At 47.7% G+C, this 27,564-nt stretch overlaps 1 protein-coding gene across 1 annotated transcript in view; it reads left to right on the forward strand.

The window, feature by feature from the left end:
- Window positions 1–9,869: 9,869 nt before the first annotated feature.
- Ccdc93 (coiled-coil domain containing 93) overlaps window positions 9,870–27,564 on the forward strand; it is a 69,666-nt gene continuing 51,971 nt past the window's right edge. The window contains exons 1-5 of the mRNA XM_032914806.1: window positions 9,870–10,067; window positions 13,255–13,368; window positions 17,028–17,122; window positions 21,174–21,285; window positions 25,738–25,836. Coding sequence (XP_032770697.1) covers window positions 10,026–10,067; window positions 13,255–13,368; window positions 17,028–17,122; window positions 21,174–21,285; window positions 25,738–25,836 — 462 coding nt within the window. The 5' untranslated portion in view covers window positions 9,870–10,025. The remainder of the gene's footprint in view (window positions 10,068–13,254; window positions 13,369–17,027; window positions 17,123–21,173; window positions 21,286–25,737; window positions 25,837–27,564) is intronic.

Genomic DNA, 27,564 nt, shown 5'->3' on the forward strand with positions numbered 1-27,564 from the left:
CGTAGTCTTGCTGGCCCTTATGCTGTGAGAGCGACTCTTTGCAATGTCCTGACTTCAATGCTAATGACAAATACTGAAGTCTTCTCAATTCTCTTCCGACCATTGTTCAATTGAAGCCCAAGCTGACAGAACAATGGCTGCCTGAGTGAGTTCCTGTGGTTGGTAGTACACACGTGCACAGTGAAGAAATGTACAGTGGTTTCTAATACTTAGGCCGGGTTTATAAGTTTTCATTTCTGCTCGCAATTTTTTTCTGTTTAACAATTGTCGTATGACCTAATGTTAAGGTCAGAAGTTTGAGGTCTATAACAGCTGGGTATGAAATGTTGGCAATGTGAAGTTAGTGTTCTTATCACCCTAGAATCTGTAGGTTGGAATGTTAGCCTGTCTTAAAAAAAAAAATAAAGTAAAAATCCGCTTACAAGCTGTGAAGTTGCCAAAGTGCTTGACATACAAGTGTGAGGACCAGAGTTCAGGCTTCAGCACCCACATGTACGTGGTGGGTGCACTGACTTGTATTTGTAATCACGGTGCTCAGGACATGGAGACAGGTGGGTCCCTGAGGCTTGTATTATTAGGAGGCATGACCTTTGGGCAACAATTAGGAATCTATCCTCATAAATGACACTGAAGATGTCTCTTAGCCCCTCTGCCATGTAAATGACAATGAGAAGACACCATCTGTGAGAAAAATGCTGACTCTGCCAGTGTCTTGGTCTCAGACTTCTCAGTTTCCAGAATTTCCTGCGATCAATTTTTAAAAATTGTGTGTGTGTGTTGTGAGCTGACTGACATAGGTGCTCAGAACCTAACCCGAGTACCTTTCAAGCTGTCTTGACCACGGAACCATCTCTGCAACCCCCAGCAATGGATTTTTGTGCTTTATAAACCACCTCTGGCATTTTGTCATAGCAGTCCCAAAAGATGAAGTCACTGAGTATCCTGGTTAGTTTTTAACTGTCAACCTAACACACCTAGAGTCATCTACAAAGAAGGAATCTTAATTGAAGAGTTGCCTCAATCACACTGGCCTGTGTGCATGTCTCTGGGGCACTGTCTGGTTCGTTAGTTGGGGCAGGAGGTGCTAGCCCACTGTGGGTAGTATTATTGCTAGGCAGGTCATCCTGAGCTATGTAAGAAAACTCGAGTGTGAGCCTATGAATGGGACAGAGAGCAAGGCAACACGAAGCATTCTTCCATAGTCCCTGCCTCTAGTTTCTGGCTTGAGTTCTTGCTCTGACTTCCCTCAGCAATGGACTATACACCAAAGTCCTTTCCTCCTCTAAGTGGCTTCATTCAGAGTTTTAACACAGTAACTTAGAACCCTGTGAAAATTTGAACTGCTCCTTGAGTTCTGGTGAGCTCGTGATAGCCACTGAAGGGATACTTGGTGTGACACCATGACTAAGGCAACTCTTATAAAGGGAACATTTAATTGGGGCTGGCTTACAAGTCCAGAGGTTCAGTCCATTATCATCAAGGCAAGAGCATGGCAGCATCCAGGCAGGCACAGTGCAGGAGGAGCTGAGAGTTCTACATCCTGGTTAAAGGCAGCTAAGAGAAGGGTCTTAAGTCCATGCCCACAGTGTAACACTTCCTCCAACAAGGCCACACCTCCTCATAATGTCACTCCCTGGGCCTAGCATCTTCACTTGGTGAGCAGAGGAGTTTGCCAATTCACTCTCCAGAACTGTTCAGACAATTCAGTGATCCCGTGATGACTACCAGAGCCTGCACTGGTTCAGCAGTATTAAGCAGTGTTTCTTTCATGCAGGAGGCAGAGCTACTTCATTTTGACTTTCTAAACCGATGCTGAAATTTTTGTATCTGTTTACTGACAATTTCCTCGAGGAATTCTCTAGTCAAGCTTCATGCTTCTGTGTTTGTTCAATTTTCCTTCCTTGTTTATAAGTCTTGCCACATGCAATGAATATCCCCCTACTAGTTTGTCTTTTAAGTGTTTAAATGTGTTTTCCTTCTTGGACAGGCAGACATTGTTAATATTGATATAACTCCCATCTCACCTTCTTCTTTCATTCCTACGTACTCAGTTTCACCGACAACAGGATGCTCCACCAATGAAAATACTGCTTTTAACCAGTCCATTATTAGAGGAGTTTACACGAATTCTGATTTTATTCCCTTAGTTCAGCATTGCTACATACACATGTCGTAAAGAAATGCAACCCAACCGGTACCCAGGAGATGTTTATGCCAGTGAAGTGTTTGCTGAGTCTACGTGTGCTGAGTCCAGATCACTGCACCCCCAAAGTCCTGGGTACAAGGGTATAAGACGATCCCAAAGCTGTGGGGGCAAGTAAGGTGGATCCCTGCAGCTCACTGGGCTGCCGGCTAGACAAATCAGTGAGCTTCATGTCCAGTGAGGAACCCTTTCCCAAAAGCAAAAGTAAGACAGAGAGCAAGCAAAGAAGACAGCCTGCATTGACCTGTTCTGCTCCACACATGTGCATACACCCGCATACATACTGACATATAACACATACACACACACACACACGCACATGCACACTAACATTATCATATGTATATACACATATATATATATATTAAACTGTTAGTGATATATATACCACACACACATGCACACTGAAAGTATCATATATATACATGTACATGTATATATATAACTATATGTAAAACATGAACATATAAAACATGTGTATAATATACATGTATATGTTATAAGTATATATATATAAAACTCCAATGTTTATATATCACACACACATACACACACTAAAAGTATTATATATATACAAAAATAAAATGGTTATGTAAAACATGTATATATGTATATATAGTTATATATATGTATACATATAGCTGTATATATAAAACATGTATATAATGTACATGCACGTTATATATAGATGTGTGTGTGTGTGTGTAACACACACACAAAGTATCATACCCAAAGATGTGTTTGAAGTTCTTGCATATTTGACAAACTGCTGTTGAAATCCTACCCTCAAACCTCACAACTCGGATCCCCATTCTCCAGGACTCAGGACTCACACTGCAGATACCTCACCTTGGGGCTACATCAATGATCATTACTCTCCAGGCCCTGCTGCTGAAGTCCTTGTTGGTCAGCTTGTTCCTAGAAACAAGCAAGGAATGAGCTCTGAGTGGGGTTTGCAGGGACCAGGGAAGTCTATGCTGTACACATCAAGTGCCCCTTCTCTGAGATGCTTTCTCTGGGGCTTCTTTATGATGCCTTCTTGGGCTTTACATCTCCATGAAATAGCACGAGAGACTTACATCTTGGCTTCTTCCTGACTTTGCCCTTAGACTGTTCCCCAATCCATTACAGCAGGGTTTTTTTTTTTGGCCCTTAATAGCATTTATTTCTACAAGACATCTTATTAATTTACATGCTTAATTTCCCTCAGCAATTATCTTGTCTAGTTTGTTGGCTGTAATAACTCTAGCACCAAGAACAACTTCTGGCACAAATCCTTGTCAAATTCGCCATTCCCTGGAATCACCTGAGAAGACTTGAAACTCCATTTGTAGACTGGGGAGGTAACTCACACTTGGCAACGTGCTTACTTGTCGCACAAGCACAAGAACCCAGGTCAACCCCCATCACCCACATAAAAATATATATATATATATATATATATATATATATATATATATATATATGCATGCATTTACAATATCAGCTGTTGGGGGCTGGAGACAGGTGTGGATCCCTGATGTTCATTGACCAGCCAATCCTATGGCCATGAGATACCCTGTCTTGAGAATCAAGGGGTTGGCTCTTAAGGAGTAAGACCTGAGGTTGACTCCTGACCTTCATATGTAGTTACACACTTATGCATGCACATGCACCTTCGAATACACTTGCACCTGCACTTACACAAACTTTCAGGCACACACAGGTGCACACACAAATCCACTTGCTCTGCCATCATAGGAAATGATGATAAAATGTTAAGTATCAGTTTCTCCAGGAGACAAAGAACGTTGAAGTGGTTTCATTAGGAGACAAAGAACACAGCAGATATTCCCCAACATGTTTATTCACTGCTATGCAGCTGGGTCCTTCATTTTAAATGAAGCTAATAGGGTAGGGTTGTGAAAATTATTGGAATTTCTTAATAAACTATTCTTCGTTTAGAGAATGTGCTAGAGGAACTCATCGGTGTGTGTGTGTGTGTGTGTGTGTGTGTGTGTGTGTGTGTGTGTGTGTGTGTGTAGGGTGTTGGGTTATTTTATCTTCAGTCCAGAGTTACTTAACCTGTGGGTCATGACCCCTTTGGGGTGCATATCAAGTATCCTGAATATTAGATATTTACATTATGATCATAACGGGAGCAGAATTAGTTATGAAGTAGCAATGAAATAACTTTATGGTTAGGATCATCACAACACGAGGAACTGTATTAAAGAGCTGCAGCATTAGGAAGGTTGAGAACCACTGGTTTAATTCATCTTGTCACGCCCTGTCATGTCTCTACCTCTTCATTGTAGAAATGTCACATATGGGCTGCAGAGATGGCTCAGTGGTTAAGAGCACTGACTGCTCTTCTAGAGGTTGTGAGTTCAATTCCCAGCAACCACATGGTGGCTCACAACCATCTGTAATGGGATCTGGTGCCGTCTTCTGGTGTGACTGAAGACAGCTACAATGTACTCACTTACATTAAAAAAAATGTCACACAATGTAGCACAGGACTCTAATCCTAGCTCCTTGGAAGTCCAGTGCAGGAGGATTGCAAGTTCAGGGCCAACTTGAGTTACAGAGTGAGTTCAACACTATCCTGGGCAAGTTAGTGAGGTCTGGTCTTATCTCCAAGTAAAAAGTGAAAAGAAAGTTGAGAGATAGTATAGTGGTAGAGTGCTTGTCTGGCTTGTGCAATGCTCTACAGTCAATCCCTAATAGGAAAAAAAAAGCAAATCATGCTAAATATAGAATGCAATGTGGCACAAGGGTAAAAGCTTTACCACTTAAGAACAGCATACAGTTAAGAACTTTCAGGAAGAAGAGATAGCAATGATAGCTCAGTGGTAAAGTGCTTGCCTTGCAAGCAGGAGAACTGAGTTTGATCCCCAGAACCCAAGTTTAGAAAAATAGGAGGAAGAGAAAGAAGAGGAGGGGAAGGGGAGGAAGAGGGGAAGGAGGAAGAGGAGGAGGAGGAGGAGGAGGAGGAGGAGGAGGAGGAGGAGGAGGAGGCCTGGAGAGATGGCTTAGTATTTAAGAGCACTTGCAATTCTCCCAGATGACTCATTCTGTTTGCAGAACTCATGTTAGGAGGCTCATAATTGCTTGGAACCCCTCTTCTGACCTTTATGTACATACATCCACACACATAGAGTACACACACAGCCACACAGATACACACACATCCACTCATATGGGGTGCACACACCCCACACCCCACACCCCACACAGACACCCCCCCCACACACACACACGGCCCCAGTTTTCTGTGATAAACACCATAACCAAAATCAAGTTGGGGAGGAAAGGGCTTATTTCATTTTACAACTTATTGCCCATCATGAAGAGAAGTCAGGGCAGGAACTCAAGGCAGGAAACACTGTACAGAGAGAGCTGAGTACTAAAGTTACTGACTCCTGTTTATTTAAACCATTGGAAAGGGTACCTAGAAAGATGGCTCCCAGTAGTTGGCAGTGCACAAGCTCTAAGTCTAGTTCCAAGGTATTTGATAACTACTTCTGGACTCCAAGGGCAAATACACTCATGTACTCAAACCCACACAGAGATACTTAACACATTTTATTTTTGATCTAGAACATTGTGATGGCGTTTACAACAGGGGACCCATGTCATCAGCTCCCTGCATCCTGTTCTTGACACCTTTGACATAGGCTACTTTACAACCATGCTCACCTGTCCTGAAGCCAATGGGTACAATTATCAGTATACACCAAGTCAGTGAAGGACAGTTTGGGGGCTATAAAAATAAGATCTTTCGAGAGAGTTATGAATGGGCACTTTAGAAATGAGTTTTATTGTTTGAGAGCAAGAGCTCCAAACCAGGGGAAGGGTCTCTTCTCAGCACTTTTTTTTTTTTTCATATTCAGATTTCTCCTGTTATCGGGATTCAGGTAGCTTCCTCTTGTTTTGGGTTCACCTTTTCCTGGAGCCCACTGCTGAGGCCAGAATGGTTGGTTAGAAAGCCCCAAGGGTCTTCCCTGGCAGGGAACTACAAGCACATAACAACCACTCCTGGAATTTCCCACTGGATTATGAGGATCAACCTCAGATCTTCACGCTTGCAAAACAATCACGTTACAGACTGGGCTCTGTCTTTTGTCAGGGCATGAAGTTTATAAGGCTCTTCCTTCCATGTGTGTTCTCTGTGTCTAGAGAAGCCACTGATCTGTTTGGATAAACCCCCAAAGTACAAAGTTTGAAGTTTTCTAAGGACAAACATTTACTTTGTATCAGCTTTTTAACACTTCAGGAATAGGATCTGTATCAGTCAGGGTTCCCTAGAGTAATAGAATTTATAGAATGAATCTCTCTGTGTGGATTCATTGGATTTATTGGAATGACTTACGGGCTAAAGTTCAGCTAATCCAACGATAGCTGATTGTGAACAGAAAGTTCAAGAATCCAGAAATTGCTCAGTTCCACAAGGCTGGATGTCTCGGCTGGCCTTCAGTATATGCTGTTGTTCCAGAGTAGGCTCTAATGTCAGCGAAGGAATGGATGTATTAGCACGTTGAGAGGACAATCAGGCAAAGAGCAGAAACCTTCCTTCTTGTGTCTGTGTTCTTACACCTTCCAGCAGAAGGTGTGGCCTATATTAAAGACTTGTCTTCCTTCCTCAAGACTCAGGTCAAAGGCTGTGTCTTCCTGCCTTAAAGGTCTGGACTAGAAGTGGATTCACCCACTTCAGACTAAGCAGAAAATCTCTCACAGGTGTGCTCTCCATTTCTCGATTGTAGTTCACTTCAGATGGTAGTGGTTTGAATAGGAATGGGCCGCATAGAGTTATTCGTTTGAATGCTCGACCATATGGAGTGGCACTGTTAGGAGGTGTGGCCTTGTTGGAGGAAGTGTGATGTGGTAGAGGCAGGCTTTGAGGTCTCCTATGCTCCAGCTACACCCAGTGTGGCACAGTCTCCTGCTGTCTACGAATCAAGATGTAGAACTCTAGGCTCCTCTGGGACCAAGTCCGCCTGCCTGTCTCCATGCTCCTTGCCTTGACGATAGTGGACTAGACCTATCTGAAACTGTAAGCCAGCCCCCAATTAAATGTGTCCTTTTTAAGAGTGGCTGTGGGACACAGGTGTCCGAGGGGCAGAGCTCAGCAGTTTCCTGAGGATGGCTCTGCTCCTGGGCCTAAGCTGGTCATGTGGGGGAGGGGACAGTGGTGGGACCCTGCTCTTTGTGCTGACCCTGAAGGGCCTCTCTCCTTCAGGCCGCGGTTTACCTACTTCCCCTTCTCCCTGGGCCACTGGTCCTGCATCGGGCAGCAGTTTGCTCAGATGGAGGTGAAAGTCGTTATGGCCAAGCTGCTTCAGAGGCTCGAATTCCGGCTGGTACCTGGGCAGCGCTTTGGGCTGCAAGAGCAGGCTACGTACGCTCAAGCCACTGGACCCTGTGCTGTGCACCCTGAGGCCCCGGGGCTAGCAGCCTGCACCCCCACCCCCACACTGCTGAGCCCTGGGTAGGGTCAGACTCCTTGGACCAGGGCCTCATTGGCCCCCATTGCTGCCCATGGCCACCCACTGGCACCCCTGACCCTTCTGCCACCTTCCATGATGGCTCCTGGCAGGCCCTGTCCCCTCGCCTGATTCACACCCTCGGTGCTTCCTGTCATCCGCTGGCTTTTCAGCTCTTTCTGGTGGGCCCTGCCTGACCCCCAGCTACCACCGCCACCATCCTCATCTCTCCCTAACCTCTGAACTTCTGCACTGGCCACACCCTCAAAAGAGACTCCCTAACTCCTGCTCACTCCCTAATCTCTTCAAGTGACACGTCCCCCAGGAAGCCCTCCTTGCTACCCAAGGCCAGGCCAAGGTCTCTCCTCTGTGCTCCTACCTCTAACACACTGACCACACTGTATTGTGAATGTCTGCTCATGTGACCAGCTGCCCTGCCAGGCTGTGAGCACCACAGGGCAGGGTCTGTGGGCACCTTGCCTCTGAGGCCCCTGCTGCAAACTAGGGTTTGGAACAGAGTCGATGCCCAATAAATGTGTGTTGACTGCAAAAAAAAAAAAAAAGAGTTGCTGTGGTCACGGTGTCTCATCACAGCAATGAAACATAAACTAAGACACAGAGGTAGTCAGGTTGACAACCAAGAGTAGCTTCGTAGGAACTGGAAAGATGGCTTGGTGATTAAGAGCTCTTCTTGCTCTTGCAGAGGACATGGGTTTGAGTCCCAGCGGCCATGGGGTACCTCATAACTATCTGAAATTCAGGTTCCAGGGGCTCTTATACCCTTGAACTTCTGTGAGTGGGAGGCATGCACACGGTGTGCAGGCATATATACAGGCACAACATTCAAACACCTAAAATAAAATAAATAAATCTAAAGTAATAATTGAAGTTATTAGCAACATTAAGAGGAGGAAAGGAAACAAAGGCAAACCCTTTGATGGCGAGAAGCGTGTGCTTTCACGGTCTTCTATCCCCTGCTTCCGTAAAGATCTCCTCTAAGGCAAAAGACTTCACGTCACTCCTGCCTCCATTTCTTACAAAATGAAAGTAAGCTGATACACCGTTATGGAGCCAGTGCTGGGCTGGTGGGAAAAGACCACCCTTGTGTATAGCCACCATCCTTTGGGACAGACAAGGGGCACATTACATAAGTGGCACAGCAGCTAATATTACGTGATCACGGGACTCTGCATTCTGCAAAACATGTCTCCCAAAAAGATTTAGAGCATCAGGATGAGATGGGGTGGGGATAAATTTCCCAAACAAAATTCTCCTGGAAATAAGACACAGAGACTAGGAGGGAACAGATGTAATAATCTCTCTCTGGGTTCTCTGTCCCCAGGTACATATATTGATAGCCGGAACAAGAGTGTGTTAAATATAGCTGGAACTGGGTCTTAGCTGCACAAAACGTAACCAAGTGGGGACTGCTGACTCAGGAGCTGGGAGCTTCCAAAGCTAGGCTTGGAGAGAATCAAACTCACAGCATCTGATACCCAGGAAATGAAAGGAAGGGAGCCGGAATGCAAGACATCCTCATGACGCAGGGAAATAGCTTTTAAGAAGGTCCTTGAAGGCTAAGAAACTAGAAAGTGGTTCTTGACAGGACAAAAAAAAAAAGTCTTAAGGGAAAGGAATGGGGCTCGTTAAAGATCACTAGTGATATAAGGGTTGAAAGGAGAAATACTAGAGGTAGAAGGATATAAGAAGGAAGGGGCAGGGCAAGGAAATGGTAGAGAAAAGTAGGTGGGGGTTCAAGTAAAACTAAGTATGTATGAAAATGCCATAAGGGAACTTATGCTACTTTGTAAACGGGAAAGAAAAGGGAACTGGTCACGGTGGCACATGCCTATAATCTTAGGACCTGGGATGGGGAAGCAGGAAGATCAGAAGTACAAAGTCATCCTTAGCTATACAGCAAGTACTAAGCCAGGCTGGCTAAGACAGTCTCAAGAAAAAGAAAGAACAATAAGAAAATATTTTAAGAAACAAAAACTTAAAAAAGAAACGAAAGGAAAGAAAAAGTAAAAGAAGAAAAACAGAAGAAGAAAGAGAAACATTTAAAAAAGAAATAAAAAGTAGTTTAGGAGGAATCTTCAACTCAGTACCGCCCTTGAGGGGAGGATCGGTTACTCAGGATCCAGCCCCGCCCAGCAGTGCTGGCTGCCCTGGCGCAGGCGCAGGCGCAGTGGCTCCTTACTTCTGCCCTAGTGCGCATGCTCCGCGGGGCCACGGTTCTCCGACCGGCTGTGGTAGTGTCAGCTCCTGTGAAGGAAGTTTCCGCTTTGCACCCCACCCGGATCACAGTCCGGTTATAGGGCCGGCTCCCTTCGGTTCCACATCAGCGCATCCGGATCATGGGGTTACCCAAGGGGCCGGAGGGCCAGGGGCTCCCGGAGGTGAGGACCTCTGTCCCTGACACCCTGGGGTTGCTGGGGAGAGAGGGCCGATCCCGGGGCGGTGGGCAGGGACCAGGCTGGAGTGGCGGGGCACAGTGTCTGCGGTTGCTCAGGTGTGTCTGCCCCTAGGCGGGCTCTAGGTCTCCTGGAGGGGCAGCTGGCTGGTCCCCCGGCGTGCCAGGGTGCATCGTGTTGCTGGGTGCAAACTTAAGGGTTCCTGGGTCCTTTGGGGACAGAGGGAACATCCAGAGATCTGCCCAGACGCAGCCTCATACATCATGAGGTCCTAGGGAATTCCTATCTCGGGCTGTCTGGAGACCCCTCACATTGCGAGACTGGCTCCCCCAGGCCAAGGCTGCTGCGCTCAGGAGTCTCAGCAGTCACGAGACGAGCGGTGGGACTGTCCTGGCTCCTGCTGTGCAGAGGTCGTTGACCTTGGGACGCACTTCTCCTGCGGGGTCCAGGCGGCCAGCCTCTCATTCCCTTTTGTCGGGGTGGAACGCCACCTACCCGGCTTGTAGCCTCCTGCCCCTCCCCCCAGTCCCACGGGCCGGGGAGGATGAAGGAAGTTTGGGAGCTCTGCGCACATCGGGGTGATGACAAGAGTTGAGGACACCCTCTCCTGTGGTGCCCCGTGCTGGGACAGGAACATTGCTTAAGGAGGGAAAACCTTTCCAGGAATGCATTAGTCAAATTCTCAGCCTGTACTCATTCGCTCTTACGGACAAGACAGGACTTCCACCACGCTGGCTGGGAAGACAAGCTCAACCACCTTCTAACGGTAGGTCACCCTTAGAGCTTGGCTGGGGGACTTCCAGTTGTTCTTCTAGTTGCCTTACTCAAAGCTCTGAGCTTGGTGAAGAGTCCCAGTTTCCAGAGAGAAGTAGGGAACACCTCAGGGCACCTGGCTCCCCTTCTAGGGCGAGGAGGCAGGCTTTGGCAGAGGTGTGCCCATTTCTTCGACACTGTGCCTAGTGCTCGTTCATATTCAGCTGCACCGATCTTGCCTCCCTGTGCCCCTCACACATCCTTCTGTTACATCTTCAACCTACTCATTACCGAGTCACAGTGTTCAGTGTCCAGGAGACAATATAGCAGAGGAAGGGCTGATGTGGCCCTGCTTTAGGTAAAGTTTCATGGGGTCTGGGCTGTAATTGTGTAGGTTTTCTTTGCCATGTACAAATCTCTCTCTCTCTCTCTCTCTCTCTCTCTCTCTCTCTCTCTCTCTGTGTGTGTGTGTGTGTGTGTGTGTGTGTTGTCGAAGTGCATATGTGAATGTGTGGAGGTCAGAATAGGGCCTCCCATGTCACCCTCACGAACACTGAAAACCTCTTTTGAGGCATTCTTATTGGCCTGGCACTTCTCAAATAGGCTAAGTTGCATGGCCAGTGAGTCCCAGGGATCTTTCTGTCCCTGGGATTACAAGCGCATAGCACCATGTCTGGCATGTTTACATGGGTTCTGGAGATTGAACTCAGATCCTCATGTAGGTGAGGCAAGTGCTGGTTAAGGCTTTTCTTGGCCGTCTGCTATGGACGTCTTCTGTCTAGACTCCCAGTTCTACCCTAACTCCTTCAAACTAGTGGAAGTCTTTCTAACAGTAGTAAACACACCACTTCCGTGAGTATGCTTGACTCCTCAGAGGCTGCCAGGAGGCTGGGTCTGATTTGTTGCTCTTTTCTAGCTTGGTCTACATAGTGAGTTCTGGGTAGGGGGAGGAGGGGTTGGGCATACATAGTGAGACCCCATCTCAGAAAAGGAAAAGCAAGGCAAGAACTGTATTATATTAGTGTGCACACAGATATACATTTAATAGAAGATATAAAGGTTAGAAACTAGCACAGGTATAAAATTTACAAGATCCAAATAATGAGGGTTTAGGGGAGAGTGCTTGCATACGTGCTTGAACTGTGGGTCTGTCCCCAGCACAGTGAACAGTGAGGGGTGGGGTGCCTCTAATCTTGGCACCCGGGTGGCAAGAGATTCAGAAATGCAAGGTCATAGTCCACGCACAGCAATGGAGGCCAACCCTGGGCACGTGAGACTCTGTCTTAAAAGGACAGAATTACTGTCACCTGGCTCTCAGCAATCCAGTTAACTAATGCAGTCCGGATTTTAAACCCCTTTATGTGTACATGAGAGAAAACCATAGCTTTCAGCTTCTAGCTTCTGTGAGCGACTGTGCAGGACGCATGGGAGTTTGTTTATTTGGCCTCATTTAAGAGCTCAGGGTGATCCGTGTTCATCAGTGTTCTGGTTATGAATTTATTTACCTGTACTTCATATATGTCTGCATGTGCGAGTGAATCTGGATACCTATGAAGACCAGACGAGCATGTCAGATACTGTGGGGTTGAGTTAAGGTGGCGATGAGCTGCCTGGTGTGGGGAACTGAACCTGGGTCTTCTAGAAGAACAGTGTGTTCCCTGCACCACTGAACCATCTCTCTGGCCTCCAGTATTCTGAGTTTAGTAACTGGATGTATTAATCAGTGTGGAGGGGTTTTATGGTTTCAGGAAAGGACGTTTTGTTTGTTTGTTTGTTTGTTTTCTGCATATCAGCTCATGGCCCTTTCCATTCTGTGTAAGCATGTTGATGTGTAACGTGAATTTGGAATCAAACATCCCCATTCAGTGTCATGCTTATTTCATTGGTTCTGTTGGTTCTAAATTCTGGCATGATAGCCTGTAGGAATGTCGTATACGGTGGATTGAGGTGGGAGATTGTTATCTTTATAACAGATACATGATGGCTGAAGGGTTCCTATTTTATTTACCTGTGTGTTTGTGTGTTTGCATGTTTGGTGTCTATATATGCCTATGCATGTGTGTGGGGGTGTTCACATGCATGTGAGTACACATGTATGTGATTGCATGTGGAGGCCTGAGGTTGACATCAGGTGTCTTCCTCAGTCATTCTCTACCTTGGTCATTGAGCCAAGGCCTCTCAGTTGAATCCTGAATTTGCTAGTTGGTCTAGTCTGTCTATCCATAGCTAGCCTGTGGTCCTTGCTTTCCAAGTGCTGGACTCACAGGTGGGCACCATGCCTGCCCAGCATTTATATGGGTTCTCTGGTCCTCATGCTCATATGGTCATCGGACTCTTGGCGATGCTACCGGAAGGATATATTTCTTTTCTGTTCGGTCGAGATGGCCTTTACCAGTTACACACAACCCTTTTGCTCCAGGTGGAAACGAGAGAAGACGAAGAACAGAATGTCAAACTGACTGAAATCCTGGAGCTCTTGGTTGCGGCTGGCTATTTCAGAGCAAGAATTAAAGGCTTGTCTCCTTTCGACAAGGTAAGAAAAAGCCTCGCTAGCTACTACGCCATTTCTCTGAAGGACTGCACCGTTAACCAAGGTAGCGGAGGATGGAGTGACTGTGTTTTTACTTCCTCTTTCCCCATGATTCTATTCCTCCCAATCCAGATTCCTCAGGGATGCACTCGGATTTCCTGTTCAAAGAGAATTATAAGTCAGTAGGTGCAATCGGGTTCCTTTACTGTGCACAATATTTTAGGAAGCGTAAAAAAGCAAAGGAGTGTTTGTGCAGGCCGGGGAGACTCCTCAGTCAGTCAGTGGAGTGCTTTCTGAGAGAACATGGGGACCTAACTTGGATCCCCAGAACCCATGTTTAAAGGAAAGAAAGAAAGAAAGAGAAAGCAAAACCCAGAATGTGCCATGCTTGTGATTCCAGTACTGGGGAAGTGAAGCCAGGCAGATGCCTGGGTCTCCCTGGCCAGCCTGGCCAAACCGATGAGCCCCAGGACACCAGCACAGTGAGCCCCTTCTCAACTAGAGAGATGGAGGGAAGCCTCCTGAGGAATGACACCCACTCCAGACCTGTGGCCTCTATGTGGATGCATGTGGATGTACGCACACATACACACACATGAACGCTCACACGTATACATGCACATATGAGAAATTGTTTCTCTCTTAAGGAACATATCCTTTGGGAAGGAGTTATGAAGTATATGGAGGAGATAATCTGAGTTCATAGTCATCCTGAAATGCATGCGTAGAAACAATGGCAGGTACCCTGTAGGTGGCAGCTGCCTGTTTTTGGGTGGGTGGGGTGGAGCTTCACCATAGGATGGAATATTTTATGTCTTTTTAACTTTTGTTTTAAAGTTTTATTTTTAAGTATGTGTACATGCGTGTTGGTGTGTTCAAATGGGCATTGGACCTCCTGTAGCTGGAGTTAGAGTGGGGACCAAACTCACGTTCTCTGCAGGAGCAGCATGCACTTTTAACCACTGAGCCGTCTCTCCAGCCCTGGGGTGGCATCTTTTAATTTAGCAGAGCTGTGAACAGTTATCATGCACAGGACCTAGTATTAGGTGTTGAGGGCACGGAGATAAGCAGTAGCCCTTCACTCAAAGAGCTCCACTGTCGAGAAGAGCGACAAGCCAACCAACAGGCAGGGCCTAAATTATATGGTGCCCAGTAGACTGCACCCCTCAGGCATCTGAAACCAATGGTAAGGAAGGCCAGGAAAACTTTGGAAATAATGCTGCAGGCTCCAGGGTACCACCTTCCTCCTTGTATGTGACACAATGAGGAAGGGATGTTTTATAAGAAGCATGTCCAGACCTCTTCCATTGAACTTCTACTTAGAGGGGGTCTGTGCTAGCAACCTGGAAATGGGTATTTTATTGTACAACTCAGCTATTAAATAGGGACCAGAAAATGTCAGCCTCGCTGCCCACATGACTGGTTGGTAAAAGACATGATCTCTCCCGATCTGGCATATGTCAAAAACTGGGTGAAGGAATGGCTGGGGCTAGAGGATGGTTCAGCTGTCTGCTCTTCCAGAGGTCCTGACTTCAGTCCCCAGCAACCACACGGTAGCTCACAACCATCTATAATGGGACCTGATGTCCTCTTCTGGCACGTAGGTGTACAGAGAGAACACTCATATACATTAGATAAATCTTTAAAAAAGAAGAGAGAGAGAAGTGCACCTCTCAGCTGATGACTCAGTGGGGTGGCACAAGCATGAAGATCTCAGCTTAATCTCCATAGAAAAAACCAGGGGCAGTGATAATCGCAGCACTAAGGAGGTGGGGGATCCCTCGGGCTCCCTGGTCATGGTGTGCTCCAGGGTCAGCGAGAGACCCTCGCTCAAAAACCAAGGCATAGAACAATAGGGGACATCGGTGTGTCTCTCTGGCCTCCATATGCCCATGAACAGGCAAATGTGTGCCCATGCGTGCACACACACACACACACACACACACACACACACACACACACACACACCTTTCATATAAAAAAGAAATCCAAGCACATAATATCTGACCCTTACCTAGGAAGAAGATCAATGAGTGATAAGACTGTTTCTGTAGGTGTTGGTGGGTTGTGCAGGGCAAGTTGATCAGAGAAACGAGAGCCACTGCAGGATGAATTCAGGCTTCTCAACAGTAAGGGGGACAACCTCTGTGGGACAGCAGACAGCCTCCCTGAAGCTCTTTTTATTATTACACAAAAGGCACCTTTAGCAAATCAGTTCCTCGTACCAAAATGTCTTATCTGACCCATGGGCTATTGTGAAAGACCCAGCACCTAGGCAGCTCTCAGCCGTGGAGACTTCCTGGTTGGCCAGGCCCGTCTCCGGAGTAGGACATGCAAAGGCTCCTGAGAAACCGTCAAGGGAACAGCCCCATCCGATCTCAGATAACAGTCACTGACAAAAGGCTGCTTCAAAGCCTGGGTGCCATCGCTCCAGGTTCCTGCCAGATCCAACAGTTCTGCTAAAATGCTGTAACACTTCATGATTCCAGAGTCTGCTTCTCCCGCACACTGGTGGTACTTTGAGTGTTCAGTGAGGCAGGGCCCGTAGCTTCCGTAACAGACAGCATAGGGATGGACATTGCCACACTGCAGAAGGATTTATCACTGTGCCAGCTGATGACACAGGGACGACATAGACACATTATATGGCAGGGCTGAGGAGAGAGCTGTCAGTAAAGTTCTATATGAATGACGACTTAGGCTCATTCCCGAGAATCCATATAGAAATCTGGGTGTTGTGGTGGGCACTTGTCATCTCAGCACTGGGGACATGAAGACAGGAAAATCCAAGGGCGCCTCTGGCCAGCCAGCCTGTTCAAATCAGCAAGCGAGAGACCCTGTCTCAACAAACAGGGTGTACAGTCTGAGGATACCAGATTTGACCTCTTGCCTCCATGAACAGACACACACAAACGCACGTGCACATACACACACAGACACACACACACAGACACACACACAGACAGACACAGACACACACACACATACACATAGACACATACACACAGACACACACACACAGACACACACACACAGACACACACACACACAGACACACACACAGACAGACACACACACAGACACACACACAGACACACACACAGACAGACACACACACAGACAGACACAGACACACACACACAGACACACAGACACACATAGACACACACACACACACACACACACACAGACAGACACATAGACACACACACACATACACATAGATGCACACACACACATGCACAGCACACACACACACACACACACACACAGACACACACACACACACAGGCACACACAGAGATACACACACACAGACACAGACACACACACAGACACACACACACAGACACACACACACACAGGCACACACAGAGATACACACACACAGACACAGACACACACACACACAGACACACACAGATACACACAGACACACACACACACACACAGACACACACACACACACACACACACAGACACAGACACATACACACACACACACAGACACACACACAGACACACACACATGTGCATACACACCAGTTGTTTATAATTCTGTGTGCTTATTGAGTCTGTACGAACTGCTTAGGAATTGAGTTTCCCTCCTGCTGCTCCCTCCTCGAGGGGCCCTTGAGAAACAGCGTTCTCCTTTCTTACAGGTAGTAGGAGGAATGACGTGGTGTATCACCACTTGCAGCTTTGATGTGGATGTGGATTTGCTCTTTCAGGAAAACTCTACAATCGGTCAGAAAATGTAAGTTCCTGGGGCCTGCCATGGATGAACCTAACGAGCGGGAGGAGGGCTTTCTGGTGGAGTTGGTGCTTACATGTTCATATATACATCCCTTTTTTAAAGGTTTATTTATTTATTATATATGAGTACACTGTAGCTGTCTTCAGACACACCAGAAGAGGGCATCGGATCTCATTACAGACGGTTGTGAGCCATCATGTGGTTGCTGGGATTTGAACTCAGGACCTCTGAAAGAGCAGTCAGTGCTCTTAACCACTGAGCCATCTCACCAGCCCTACACATTCCTTTTTATTTCTCACGGTATAAAGCTGTATTTAATGGTGTGTGTGTGTGTGTGTGTGTGTGTGTGGGTGTGTGTGTGTGTGTGTATACAGATTCTAATGTATACATAGATTCTAATGTATAATCATTTTTACAGTAATTATTAAGAAAGGGATAAAATCAAAAGGAAATACAATCTTCTCAACCTAATGATACTTAAAAGAAATGGTATGTATATCTGCATGTGTGGTGTGTGTGTGGTGTGTGTGTCTGTGAGTGTGTGTGTATGTGTGTGTCTGTGAGTGTGTGTGGTGTCTGTATCTGTGAGTGTGTATGGTGTGTGTGTGTGTCTGTGTGTATGGTGTGTGTGTGGTGTGTGTGTGTGTCTGTGGGTGTGTGTAGTGTGTGTGTATGTGTCTGTGAGTGTATGTGTGTGTGTATATGTCTGTGAGTGTGTGGTGTGTGTGTATGTGTCTGTGAGTGTATGGTGTGTGTGTGTATGTGTCTGTGAGTGTGTGTGGTGTGTATATATCAGAAGATAACTTGAGGGAGTCAATTTCTCCCTCCATCATTTAGGTCCCAGGGCTTGAACTCAGGTTGTCAGGCCTGTCAGCAAGCTTCTTAGCCCACCGAGCCATCTTGCCAGCGTAAACGGTACTTTTTAAGGACAAAATGGAAAATATCAGGTGAAAAGAGTCCTTATTAATCTTTGCAGTAAATATTTATCAAGTGTGCATTACTGCTATGGCTCGGACATCATTCAGGTACTATGAGAACGTTACGGAGAAGTGCCCTGCTTTCATAAAGCTTGTAGTTAGTGTGGCATAGACGACAGACACTAACTAAGTAAACTGTGGGGCTGAAGACAGCTTCATGGTTAAGAATACACACAACTCTTGCAGAGGATCAGAGTTCAGCCATCAGCTAACGAGCTTGGGCAGCTCACACTGGGGCAGCTCACACTGGGGCAGCTCACACTCGGGGCAGCTCACACTGGGGCAGCTCACACTGGGGGCAGCTCACACTCGGGCAGCTCACACTCGGGCAGCTCACACTCGGGGCAGCTCACACTCGGGGCAGCTCACACTGGGGCAGCTCACACTGGGGCAGCTCACACTTGGGGCAGTTCACAGCTGTCTGTGTCGTGGTTATTTTTCTACTGCTATGATAAAATGCCAGGACCAAAAGCAGCTTGGGGAGGAAAGGGTTGATTTTATTTACATTCCCACAGCATAGTCCATCTTAGAAGGAAGTCAAGCCTGGAGGCAGGAACCAGAGGGGGATGCTTACTGACTTGCTCTCCAGGGCTTGCTCAGACTGCTTTCATGTACAGCCCGGAACTGCCAACCCTGGGAAGCACCACCCACAGTGGGCTTTCCCCTCACCATATCTAATTAAGACAGTGGACCTCAGGCTTTCCCACAGGTCATTCTAGTGGCTGAGTTCCCTCAATTGATGTTCCCTCTTCCCAGATGACTACAGCTCGTGTCAAGTTGACATAAAACGAGCCAGCACGGCCCATAACTCCAGCTCCAGGTGCTCTAATGCCCTTTCCTGGCCACGCATACCCATAATTAAAAATTAAAAAAGTGAATCTTGAAGGAGAAAAAAATATATATGGAAGTTGCATAGGCACTGGGAACAACTATAGCTGGGTAGAGTATGGGGGAACACTGAGAGGCACGCACAGTTTTAGTGAGATGGTGCAGGGGGTCCTGACGGCAGAGGGTTGCAGGCAAAGGGAGCGTCTTCTTAGCTGTGCGTGCGTTTTATCATTTGTCCTGTCTTTGAATGCCTGAGACAAACATTCTTCTCCTTTTTTCCCTCTCACTGTATGTGTGCGAGCGTGTGTGCATATGTGCCGTAGCCTGCATGCAGAGTTGGACACATGTAAAAGTTGCTTCTCTTTCGTCATGTGGGTCCCGGTTAAACATAGGTTGTCAGGTTTGGCCACAACTGCCTTTACCTTCTGAGCCATCTTGCTGCCCCTGTTGTTGCTCATTGTGTTTTAGATCTGTCTGGCCAGAGAGCCGGTGATTTGCCAGAAGTTTCAGAGGTGGTAGGGCTGGGATTTAGATCCAGGACAAACCAACCCTTACGGAGGAGGAAATCGTAGATCTAACACTTAAAACTTTAAAAGAGTCAGCTGAATGTGGTGGTGCACACCTGCAATCTAAGCCTTCAGGAAGCCGAGGCAGGAGGATTATAGTTCTGAGACTATGCTTGGCTGTATAGCAAGGTCCTGTCTAAAAAGAAAATACCCTTAAAGTGTCAGATTCGTAATCTTTTTTTTTTTTTGGTTCTTTTTTTTTTCGGAGCTGGGGACCGAACCCAGGGCCTTGCGCTTCCTAGGCAAACGCTCTACCACTGAGCTAAATCCCCAACCCCCAGATTCGTAATCTTTAACAACTAAAATCTCAAGCTAGGAAGTTTGCTTGGTGATCCACACGTGTCCCTTGCTTATTTGATTTTGTAATGTTGCTGTGGCAGACTCCATGATCGAAAGCAGTGTAGGGGAGAAAAGAGTTTATTTGGCTCACAGGTCCCGGTCTGTCTTTGAAGAAGTTAGAGCAGCAACTCGTGGAGGAACGGGAGCAGGATCCATGGCAGAAGGCTACTCACTCACTCTCAGATTCACCCTTAACTAAGTTTCTTATACACCCCAGGGTGACCTGCCCAGACAGTGCTACCCACCACGGACTGGGTGCCCCTATAGCAATTAACAAGCCAGTGGCCCAAGCATACACACAAGCCAGCAGCCTGATCGGGGCAGTTCCTCAACTCAGGCTCTCAGCTCAAATGACCACAGACTGTTGGGCTGACAAAGCTTTTTTTAAGAAGTTCTGACTTTTCAGAAAAAGTTCTCCCAACTTTGAGGGAAGTCTGAGTTCCTGAGCGGAGCAGAGGGTGGCTGGGAATGTCTGTGAGACATCTTCCTGCCTACGTCTTCCTGTCTTCCCCTGCCCTCCCCTCCTGTGCTTCCTTCCCCATTGCTGCTACCATCAGGGTTGGTGCTGGCAGCTTCTCCTGCTTGTTGCTGGAACTGCCCGGACTTGGCTATCTTTTCTGGGAGGCAGTTTTAAGAGGCTCATAAACCCCCAAATGACTTGCTATATCCTCCCCTTCGGGAGTTTATAAATTGCATGATTAAGTGGACTGTGAGGAGTGGCCAGGGAGAACCTTCTGGAAAGGCAAGAAGGTTGACTGTGTATTATTGAGGTCTCACGGCTGGATTTTAAGCTCCCAGATGGTACTATTGCAAGCATAGCTCTGTGGCCCACTAGAGGGAGCCCTCTTCCTGCTGATGAAGATGGCACTAAGAACAGTGCGGTGGTCATAAAGACTCACTGAGCCAGGACCTAGAATTTGTCTCCATGGGACTAGTGTGGATTCTGGGTAGATGATGCCCAGCACCACGTGATCGTGGCGTAATGGCATGCACCTGTAACACCAGTCAGTACCAAGGTGGATGCAGGAGGATCATCCCTGTTTACAAGGCAAGTTTGAGGCCAGCCTGGGCTGCACGAGACCTTGCCTTAAAAACAAAACTAAAGCAAAAACCAAAAGGAAAGGAATGGGTGTGCTACACGATGAGAAGAATGCTTCTGTGACCTTACGTGCAGGCAGCTGAGCTGTGCGTCTCATGCCGGTCTACTGGGATGACCTTGGTCAGGTCTGTCACTGTCACCCTGACCAGGCCAGGACTTCTTCAGAGTCCTGCCTAGACTGTAGAGATGTCTTTAGAGCCCTCAGTGTGTCCTGACTCTGCTTCCTGTTCTCTCCTGAACAGAGCTCTGTCGGAAAAGATCGTCTCAGTCCTCCCGAGGATGAAGTGTCCCCACCAGCTGGAGCCCCACCAGATCCAGGGCATGGATTTTATCCACATCTTCCCTGTCGTGCAGGTGAGGCCTTCTGCATGGATTCTTGCCTCTTACCTGGGAGTTCCTGGAACACAGCCGGCTCCCACAGCCCCAGCCTGGACCCTGGGTGAAGTGTGGGATGGGTTTGGTGCAGCACAGCTGATGGGATTCTTGCCATCGTTCCCAAAAGGCAGCCGTGCTCTGTGCACCACAGTTTCACTCTGGCCTTCACATATCCCATCAATGACTTTGGTTTCCCTTTTCATATGTGCGTTACTGTGTGCATATGTGTGTGTTGTCAGTGCACATGTGTTTGTGGGTACATGAGTGTGGAGGTACACATGTGGGGGCATACAAGTGTGTGGGGGTGGCTGTGTGTGTAGGCATGCGTGTGAGTGCATGCACATGTGCGCATGCATGTGAAAGCCAGAGGACATTGACCCTTACATGACTACTTGCCAAGTAGACTAGACTAGTTGGCTAAGACTTGCCTTTTCTCATGTCCATGCTGCATCTGGGTCTATGAAGGCAGATACTCTTCTCAGGGGCTAGAGAGTCATAGTGGAAATGACAGTGGGAACTCTACAACAGGTTCTCTGGGAGCCTGGGGATGCAGCCTTCTTTCCCTTCTCTACCACATCACACTAGGTGTGATCCATCGAAGCAGATGGATGGGCACAGGCATGAGAGGTCAGGATCGGGTGGGTGGGGGTGTGTGTGAGACTGTGATCACAGGAAGGTGAACAGAGATGAGCACTGTATGGTGGCTTCTTTTTGTTTGTTTCAGTTTTTGGATTTTTGTTTTTGTTCTTGTTTTTTTTTTTTAATTGTTTGAGACAGGGTTTCTCTGAAGCCTTGGTTGTTGTGGAACTCATTTTGTAGACCAAGCTAGCCTCAAACTCAAGAGATCTGTCTGCCTTTACCTCCTAGATGCTGGGGTTAAGGGTGTGGGCCACCACACCTGGCTACATGGTTGGGTCTCATCCTCCGTTTAACACACTGTAGAACCCTGTAGAAGGGCGTAGCGCTGGACTGTGTAGAACAGCTTGGCTTGTGGTTGTGTGTATCCGTGAGGGATTATCCTGATGGGGAGACACAGCCTGAGAGTGAGCAACACTGGTCCTAGTTTGGGTCCCCGGGCTCTAAGAGTAGAGAAAGCTAGCTGAGCATGAGGCATGTGTGCACGCCTTTCTCTCTGTTCTTGTCTGAGACATGAAGAGGTGTTTGAAGTTCCTGGCTTGCCTTCCTCACAGTGATGGACTGAAGCCTGTGACTGTGAGGTGAAATAGCCTTTGCTTTGGCTCTAAGTCACTTTTCTGTTGGGGTTTTCTGTCACAGCAACAGAAGGAGCCAGGGCAAACCCCATGTGATCCAGAGTCGGGGTTCCTGGTGGGACTGAGGAGGCTCCAGCACTGCCTGGTGCTGTCTCCTCCTGCCCTGTTTAAGTTTCAGTGTCCCAGGTCTCCGGGCATGGGCTGGTGGTAGAGTGGAAATAAATGGAAGACGCTAATAACAGGAGTGTCCTTCGTAGGATATGCACCACACAGGAGCGTACGCTAAGGCGTATGTGTTGCACAGCATGGTATTTTCATGAAGCCAAGCTATCTGGGGCAACTGCTTCCTAACCATGCCTTTTACTTGTGCTGACTGCCTTCTCAACAGAATCTGAGCCCTTGAGATGATTCTGTAGGTAAAGCATCCGTGAGGCCCCAATGACCTAAGTTTGATTCCCAGAACCCACGTAAAGGTGGAGGAAGAGAAGGAACTCCACAGAGTTGTTTTCCGACCTCCACATGCAAGCCACGACACACAATTAATTGATAAAAATAAACTATAGAGTTTCCCTATTCCTACCTTGTCGAGGGCCTTGCTGTGGTTCACACACTTAGGTGCCTAGGCAGCTGGACCTGCTGGGCACTTGGTAAACCTCCACTGTCCCCATACTGCTTTGAGGATGTGGGAGTTTCTCTGAGTAGGGACTGTCGACTACCAAATGGTTCTTCCTTCTGATGGGCTCATGAATAACACAAAGAATTAACGAAGAACAGCTCAGTGCATGCATTATCCACGGTGCATATATGTGTGTGCGTGTGTGTGTGCGTGCGTGTGTGCGTGCATGCGTGTGCACATACAAGTGCACGTGTTTGTATGATATACATATCTGTGTTTGTTGGTGTGTTGTATGACAATGTTTTCTCTGAAGAGGTAACACACATGCCTGCTCACCTTACACAGGGAGCCCACAACAGATCCAAGTATACATATCATTGAAGTCCAACCTAGTGAACCAGTGGGTTTTACTAGGGTTCCTTACAGGAATCCGTTCAGGTGAGAGCTTTCTTACAGGAGCAGCAATGACCCAAAGACAGCCGGGACACTGCACACCCTGCTAACAGCTCAAAAGCCCGCAGTGTTCTTTCCAGATCGAAAGTACTTGCGGGCAGCTTCCCTGGTTTCTGCTCCTTCTAGGCTGCTGGTCTGGTCGCAGAGTCTTCTCTTTGGTTGTCCGAGAATCTTCTTTGCAGGTTGGCTTCTTTCTGTCTAAGGGGGATTCTTGGCTTTTATTACTTACTCTGCCAGGGAGGGGCTTAGTGAATCTGGTCAGTTTCAGGGACTTCCTGATGTTCTTTTGATCTTGTTTAAGTTCCTGTTTAAAAAGCTTCCCTGTTTCAATCTTGGAGGGGAAAGCTGAACAACAGCACGTGCATTTTAAGTGCATGGGGTTTTTAGATTGGAAACTAGGAAGAGTGAAGCTAGCTGCTTCTAGATAAAAAAACCCCAAGTGTTCAGTCACCTGATATAGAAACCTCCCGGTTGTAATTCCCAGCTTTATCTTGTAGCTACAGATCATTGAGCAGTGCAAGGTTCTATAAAGTTCTACCTTAAATGTCATAAGGATTCAAAATATGTCCTATCCAGTGATCCCAGTGACTGGGGCTCTGTCCTGGTACACACTCTTCTACCACCTGAGGATTTCTTTCATCTTGCAGAAGAGGGATTGTATCAAATGTTCTCTGTGGTATTTTCTCCCTCTTTCTGTTCTTGCAACAAACAAACCAGAAAGAAACAAAACAAACACAAAACCCATTGACATTAATGTTAGGCACCGAAGCTGTGCTGTGGTGGTGTCCAGTGTTAATCTCAGCACTTGGGAGGCAGAGGCGGGCAGATCTCTGTGAGTTCAAGCACCTCGAGCTTCTATCTTTTACTAAGAGCGCTAACGTGAGTTGCTCTGCTCCTGTTGTAATTCTTTGCTATCTAGGAACTGGGGCTGGAGATGGCTCAGCTCGTAGGAGCGTTCACTGTTCTTTCAGAGGACCAGAGTCCAGTTTCCAGCACCCACAGCAGGTAGTCCACAAGCATGGGTGACTCCAGCTCCAGAGTGTCTAGTGACCTCTACTGGCTTCTGCAGGTTCCTCCACTTATGTGCACACCTTCCCCATGCACCCATCCACAGATGAGTAGAAATATAGTAAATCTTTAAAGACAAAAAAGCATCGAGGGACTGGAGAAGTGTCTCAGTGGTTGAGCACTGGCTGCTCCTCCAGAGAATCCAATTTCCATTCCCAGCACCTGAACAGCAGCCAGCGGCCACCTGCTCCAGATGCAGGGGATTCTGGCTTCCCTAGACAGTGCATGCATGTGGTGCACAAACATGCTTACAGGCAAAATGCCCCAACACAAAAAATACAAATGGGTAAGAAAGAGGAGGGATGAGGGAGAGAGAATGTCAGGGAACTGAGAGCTGGTGCGGTTAGGAGAGTTCTTATTTAGCACGAGGTAAGCCCAGGGTTCCATCCCTAACAAGGCATGAGCCAGGGATGGTATCTTATTAGGGCTTTACTGCTGTGAACAGACACCATGACCAAGGCAACTCTTAGAAGGCCGACATTTAATTGGGGCTGGCTTATGGGTTCAGAGGTTCAGTCCAGTATCATCAAGGCAAGAAAATGGCAGCATCCAGTCAGGCATGGTGCAGGAGGAGCTGAGAGTTCAACATTTTCATCTGAAGGCTGCTAGTGGAAGACTGGCTTCCAGGAAGCCTGGATGAAGGTATTAAAGCCCATGCCCATAGTGACACACCTACTCCAACAGAGCCAAACCTTCTAATAGTGCCACTCCCTGGGCCAAGCATACAAACTGTCACTGAGGGTTACATGCTAGTCATCCAGCACTTAAGATCACCCTCAACTACATAATGAGTGTGAGGTTAGCCTGGGCTACATGGGACCTGTCTCAGCAACAACAAAGAGAACGTCAAGGAACTTCCCCTTCTTGACAGAGACTTTCAAATGCTGCACAGTTACTTAGGACTGGTCACCCGAGGTCGCTGGGTCTTGTCATCTCAGATGGTCGCTCTTGTCACAGAGCAGTGCACTCATGGTTTCTTCCCACCTGGGCAGGTCAGGCAGGCCGACGTGACTTCCCAGGCCGTGCAGCTTCGCTGCAGTAGGAGTCCATTCCTGCCCTCTCATACCTCACTTTCTCCCCCAGTGGCTGGTGAAGCGAGCTATAGAGACAAAGGAAGAGATGGGCGACTACATCCGCTCCTACTCCGTCTCCCAGTTCCAGAAGACCTACAGCCTCCCGGAGGTCAGTGCTCCGCTCCGCTCCCGTCTGCTCATTCATTACCTATTGTCTGAATGCAACAGACGTTGTGTGTGTTTGAGTGTTTACATGGGTGCAAGTGCCTAAGGAGGCTCCTGGAGCCCGAGATGGGAGGTGGCGAGCCCCCTGACGTGCATGCTAGCAAGGAAACTCGTGTCCTGTCCGAGCGCAGCAAGAGCTCAGCCACTGAGCCATCTCTCCAGCCTTAAATTTTATCCATGTATGAGCTGCGTCTCGGTCACATCTACTTCCAGCTCCTCCCTGCCCACCCTGGGCAGTCTCTAACACATTTCCTTCCCATACCCATGCCCCCTTCCGTACTGTTACCCGACTGGTTCAGTTAGAGCTGCGTGCTGGAGCGTTGACTGATCTTGGGTGTGCAGCCACAGTTGACACAGTGAGCTCCAGTGCAGAGCCACGTCATGTACTCACAGCCCTCCCCTCACCCTCCAGCTCTCACATTCTCTCTGCGTTCTCCTCTGCGATGTCCCCTGAGCTGTGCGGCAGTTGGCATACATGCCCCATGTCCTGTTTAAGGGTGAGCATTCGACAGGCACGGATTCGCAGTGCTTTGTCTGGTCATCACTCTCAGTATGAACTGCTGCCCACGACAGAAACGTCATCTCTGGCAAAACTCGTGTGTGCTCTTCCTTCGTGTTCTCTGGTGGTGTAAATATGCGGGGGAGAGTCCTGGGTGCGGTGAGCATAGGCCCCCCTGCACCCCAGCCTCCCTTGGCACCTCTGAGCAGCCTTGTGGTTCATTAGAATCGCTCGTTAAGTGGCTGCTAAGGATAAATCTCTACAGTTTTCCTAAATTGCAAAAGCTTGTGCATATCACCTACATGGTCAGGTGTGGGTCTGTGTGTGCGTGTGTGCGTGTGTGTGCGTGTGTGCGTGTGTGCGTGTGTGTGTGTGTGTGTGTGTGCGTGTGTGCATGTGTGTGTGTAGACCATATGTTGATATCAAGTACCTCCCTCAGAAATTCACTTTTTTTTTTCTTTTTGCTTTTCGCTCTTGTTTTTTGAGGTATAACTCCCTCTGAACCTAGAGCTCATAGATTCATCTAGACTGGCTGATCCTCCTGTCTCTACCCCCCGGCCCTGGGATTCCAAGCATGTGTCACCTCGCCTGGCTTTTATACGTGGGTTCTGGGGTGTATCCAATCCAGGTCTTTATGCTTGTAGGAGAAGTACTTTACTGACTGAGCCGTCTCTTTGGCCCACGGTTCTATTTTTGTGAAGACGTCTTAGGAGACGGCCCGGCAGCAGGTTTCCTGTGGGCACAGTCAGTAGTAACTGCGACAAGGGAGAGCACCAGGCGCTCAGACACTCTAGCACGTCGCTGCCTTGCGTCTTCATCCTGGCCGGTGCTCCTTCATGTAGGCGGCGGTGCTCCCGGTTTGCAGATGGCAGAGCTGAGGCTTACAGTTGACGTTACGTTTAGTGCTTTTGAGGACTGGCATGAGGAGGGTGTTGGTCTCAATCACTACTCTCTCCATGGCCTTGCTTTCTCTTACTAACGGTAAGGTCCTGTCAGCATTATTTGCAGAGGCTCTAGCTTTTTCCCAGGGGAGATTCATAAGAAAATTGAGACCTGGGAGACAGCTCGGTTGGTAAGCACCTGCCTGCAAACCAGAGGTACTGGGTTTGATTCCCAAGTAGACATTTTAAAAGCTAGGCTGTAATCCCAACACCGGGGAGGTAGGGACAGGCA

Source organism: Rattus rattus, chromosome 10 (genome assembly GCF_011064425.1).
Source record: "Rattus rattus isolate New Zealand chromosome 10, Rrattus_CSIRO_v1, whole genome shotgun sequence".
Taxonomy (NCBI): Eukaryota; Metazoa; Chordata; class Mammalia; order Rodentia; family Muridae; genus Rattus; species Rattus rattus.